Source organism: Salvelinus fontinalis, chromosome 40, assembly GCF_029448725.1.
Source record: "Salvelinus fontinalis isolate EN_2023a chromosome 40, ASM2944872v1, whole genome shotgun sequence".
In the NCBI taxonomy this organism is placed as follows: Eukaryota; Metazoa; Chordata; class Actinopteri; order Salmoniformes; family Salmonidae; genus Salvelinus; species Salvelinus fontinalis.
In genome coordinates, this window is record NC_074704.1 from 6,948,567 (window position 1) to 6,952,916 (window position 4,350).

Below are 4,350 nucleotides of genomic sequence, written 5' to 3' on the forward strand. Positions count from 1 at the left end.
GCTGAAATACATGATGGAAGACATGAACTGAATCTAGAATGTCAACACTTTAACTGCTGAAATACACCATGGAAGACATGAACTGAATCTAGAATGTTAACACTTTAACTGCTGAAATACACCATGGAAGACATGAACTGAATCTAGAACGTTAACACTTTAACTGCTGAAATACATGATGGAAAACAAACTGAGTCAGACAGTAATACAGAGAAGTACCAAATGGAGAATGATAGTTTCATATAGTTCATGAAAAACACACAAACCCTTGTCAGTCTGTGGGACATAACGTTGCATTGTGTTGCTAATCTGTTACGCATGTGTGTGTGCATGCTAGTGTGTGTAGTGTGTGTGGGTGTATGGATGTGTGTCTGTGCCTGGGTGCGACATAGTGGCCAGCCGGGTGCTGCTCCCCTCCTACACGTACGTACGTACGTACGTACGTGCGTGCGTGCGTGCGTGCGTGCGTGCGTGCGTGCGTGCGTGTGTGTGTGTGATAGTACCCAGCCCATCTGAGTGCTGCTCTCCTCCCACTCCTCTGTGTTGAGCTGTGCTCCAGTGAGACAGTCTGGTCAGTCTGTGTGTATGACAGAGGAAATAACACCATCACAGACCTCTGCAAATACACAGTGTTACACAGGACAGGACAGGACTCTTCATTCTGTCCACTGGTACAGAGCAGTAGATCCTCTGGGGTTTGGAATAGTAAGTATTATCATGATTATCTCTGTTTTATCATTTCAGAAGGACTGCGTTGATTCTGTTGCTTTCTGAAATGTGTATAACTCACAAGTTACTGGTTATTACGTTATATAATAACATGTTATCGCACGTTATCAGGCTAATATGTTGGGACATGTTATAATTCTAATATGTTGGGAATTGTTATTATGTGTGTTTACATTAAAAGCTAAACATAGGTTCAGGGTATTTACCATGTATTTGTTATAATTTGAATATGTTGGGAATTGTTATTATGTGTGTTTACATTAAAAGCTAAACATGGGTTCAGAGTATTTACCATGTATTTGTTATAATTTGAATATGTTGGGAATTGTTATTATGTGTGTTTACATTAAAAGCTAAACATAGGTTCAGGGTATTTACCATGTATTTGTTATAATTTGAATATGTTGGGAATTGTTATTATGTGTGTATACATTAAAACCTAAACATGGGTTCAGAGTATTTACCATGTATTTGTTATAATTTGAATATGTTGGGAATTGTTATTATGTGTGTTTACATTAAAAGCTAAACATAGGTTCAGGGTATTTACCATGTATTTGTTATAATTTGAATATGTTGGGAATTGTTATTATGTGTGTATACATTAAAACCTAAACATGGGTTCAGAGTATTTACCATGTATTTGTTATAATTTGAATATGTTGGGAATTGTTATTATGTGTGTTTACATTAAAACCTAAACATAGGTTCAGAGTATTTACCATGTATTTGTTATAATTTGAATATGTTGGGAATTGTTATTATGTGTGTATACATTTAAACCTAAACATAGGTTCAGAGTATTTACCATGTATTTCTTCATCATGTCCTGGCAGGAACATTGTTGTTGCTGTTGACCCGTCTGAGGATGTGGAAGAGGAGGGGTTTATGGTGACCGTCACTGTTTCTACCATAAGACACAGAACTACTGGATATTCAACCCAGAGGAACGAGACAGATACATTCCTGCAACAGTCCTGGGACGTACAAGAACATTTTATCAAGGGGAACTTCTTGTCATCTGTAATCGTTGTTTTGGAGAAGAGAGGAGGTTTGAAACCATCTTGACAACACTCATCATCTAGTGAAAACCAGGGAAAACACACCAGGCTCAGACCAGGCCCAGACCAGGCTCAGACCAGGCTCAGACCAGGCCCAGACCAGGCTCAGACCAGGCCCTGTTGCAAACAAAGTTCTTGAACAGAACTGTTTGGGACTTTTTCACGTCGCCATGGCGTCCACAGGTCTACAGCTACTTGGCCTCCTATTGGCCGTGATGGGATGGGTGGGCGGTGCTCTCGTCTGCGCCGCCCCCTTGTGGCGAGTCTCCGCCTTCGCGGGCGGGGAGATCGTGATCGCCCAGGTTCTATGGGAGGGGCTATGGATGACGTGTTTGTCCCAGAGTACGGGACAGATCCAGTGTAAGACTTACGACTCTACCCTGGCCCTCCCCATCTCCGCCCAGGTGTCCCGTACCCTCTCTGTGCTCTCCCTCCTCCTCTGCCTCTTCGCCCTCCTGCTTGGCGTGACTGGGGCTAAGTGCACCAAGTGTCTAGGGGAAGGAGCCTACTCGTCCAAGGCTAGGCTAGCCCGCGTGGCTGGGGCTCTGTTCTTCTTCTCCGGGCTGCTCTACCTGATACCCATCTGCTGGACGGCCTACGCCGTGGTCAGGGATTTTTACGATCCGAAAGTTGCCGCGCCGCTGAAGAGAGAGTTAGGCCCCGCCTTGTATCTAGGCTGGGGGGCGGGAGTTCTTCTGCTGGTAGGAGGGGCTCTGCTGAACGCAGGCTCCTCCCCTCCAGGGGTTAGGGCAACGCCTACTTTTGGGGGAGGTGGGAGGAGCAACCCACTGCCTGTGGTGGTAGAGGAGAAGGAGTATGTCTGAACCGTGCCACACCAGGTTTGTGTTCATTACTTTGAGAGAAAATGGACTGAAACAGGGAGGGACTACCTGAACGTGTCCAATAAGAAATGTTCATTGTCCATTGTAAAACATTTTGCAACATTATGCCCTAATGAATACAACCCCATCACTAAACGCTTAGTGGAGAGACAGGTCAAAATGTAAATAAGAAAATGCTTATGATTACGTTTCATGTGCATGTGCATGATTATTCTCCATTTCTTAAGACCACTTGTAGACAGCTTTGTTATTTTGTTATGACATCATCTTCTAGTTGTTTTTATTATGACATCATCTTCTAGTTGTTTTCATTATGACATCATCTTCTAGTTGTTTTTATTCTGATTTGAGTTTTCTGTGTTAACTTCTTCTTGGTGAGTGTAATTTATACATGAAATAATAAAGTGTTTTACAACATATTTGTTTAGCTACTGCACTCATATATTTACAAGTTGTTCATTTCAGCTACTGCACTCATATATTTACAAGTAGTTCATTTCAGCTACTGTACTCATATATTTACATGTTGTTTGTTTAGCTACTGCACTCATATATATTTACATGTTGTTTGTTATGCTACTGCACTCATATATTTACAATTTGATTGCCAGAGTAGAAGGACAATGTATGATGTACTTGTGCCAGTGTGGGAGGTGAAATGCATTGTGGGATGTGTTAATAACTAAGTGTTTATTAATGTGACATAACTGACATCGCTCAGATTCCACTGTGCCCCCTCTCTCTTTCTCCCCCCCCCCCCCCCCCCCCTCTCTCTCTCTCTCTCTCTGTGTGCGTATGTCTGACATGTGTTTGTGTGTATGCCAGACTCCTTGTGTGGGCAGTGTGTGTGCATGTGCGTGTATGTTCTGGAGAGCCCACACGTAGGCAGTGTTTGTGTGTGTGTGTATATTTGTGTGTTGCATACAGAGTGGTTATACAGTAGCACAAAGGCAGAGTACAGGACACAGACAAAGACCATCTGTATAACATGTGCCAGGACGCGAGTCACCCCCACCATATTAACCCAGTCACGTGAACACGTACGACAGCATAGAAACAGAATCTATAGACTGGGCTCTCCCCATTCAAGTCAATGAAAGTTCCAGGGATAAAGGTTCCAAGCCCTTTCTAGAGATTCTATTTCTATGATAGTTCCATTCAACAACAATGGACTCCGTTACAACAGGGCTTTCCAGACCTGGGTTAAAATACTATCTGAAATCTTCCAAATACTATTTAGCGATTGGTGTGGTGGGAGGGCTGCCGTCTTATCGGCTCTTAACCAATCATGCTATTTTGTTTGTCTTTTTGCGTTGTTCGTAACTTGTTTTGTACATACTGTTGCTGCTACCGTCTCTTATGACCGAAAAGACCTTCTGGACATCAGAACGGGGATTACTTACCTCAAACTGGACGAGGAGTTCTTCTTCAATGAGTCGACGCGAGGGATGTACTACAGACACCAGACCAGGCCCAGATCCCCGTGATTTGCTGGAAAAGGAAATGTAGGTTTTTGCGGAAAAGATCAGGATGCCTTGTGAGGATTAAGTGACGAGTGGCTAATCTGCCCTTATCTTCCGTTCTGCTAGCTAACGTTCAATCGCTGGAAAATAAATGGGACAAACTGAAAGCGTGTACTAATATATCCTACCAATGGGACATTAAAAACTGTAATATCTTATGTTTCACCGAGTCGTGGCTGAACGACGACATGAAGA

The 4,350-nt window shown here is 43.0% G+C and overlaps 1 protein-coding gene across 1 annotated transcript; it reads left to right on the forward strand.

The window, feature by feature from the left end:
• The first annotated feature begins 521 nt into the window (after positions 1-521).
• Positions 522-3,051, forward strand: LOC129839037 (claudin-9-like). Its single transcript, XM_055906300.1, has 2 exons — positions 522-705; positions 1,566-3,051. The coding sequence occupies exon 2, from the start codon at positions 1,961-1,963 to the stop codon at positions 2,612-2,614; it is 654 nt and encodes a 217-aa protein (XP_055762275.1). The 5' UTR covers positions 522-705; positions 1,566-1,960; the 3' UTR covers positions 2,615-3,051.
• Positions 3,052-4,350: the final 1,299 nt, after the last annotated feature.

Coding starts and splice junctions, on each gene's coding strand:
- LOC129839037 (XM_055906300.1), top strand. CDS start 1,961: ATGGCGTCCACAGGTCTACAGCTACTTGGCCTCCTATTGGCCGTGATG.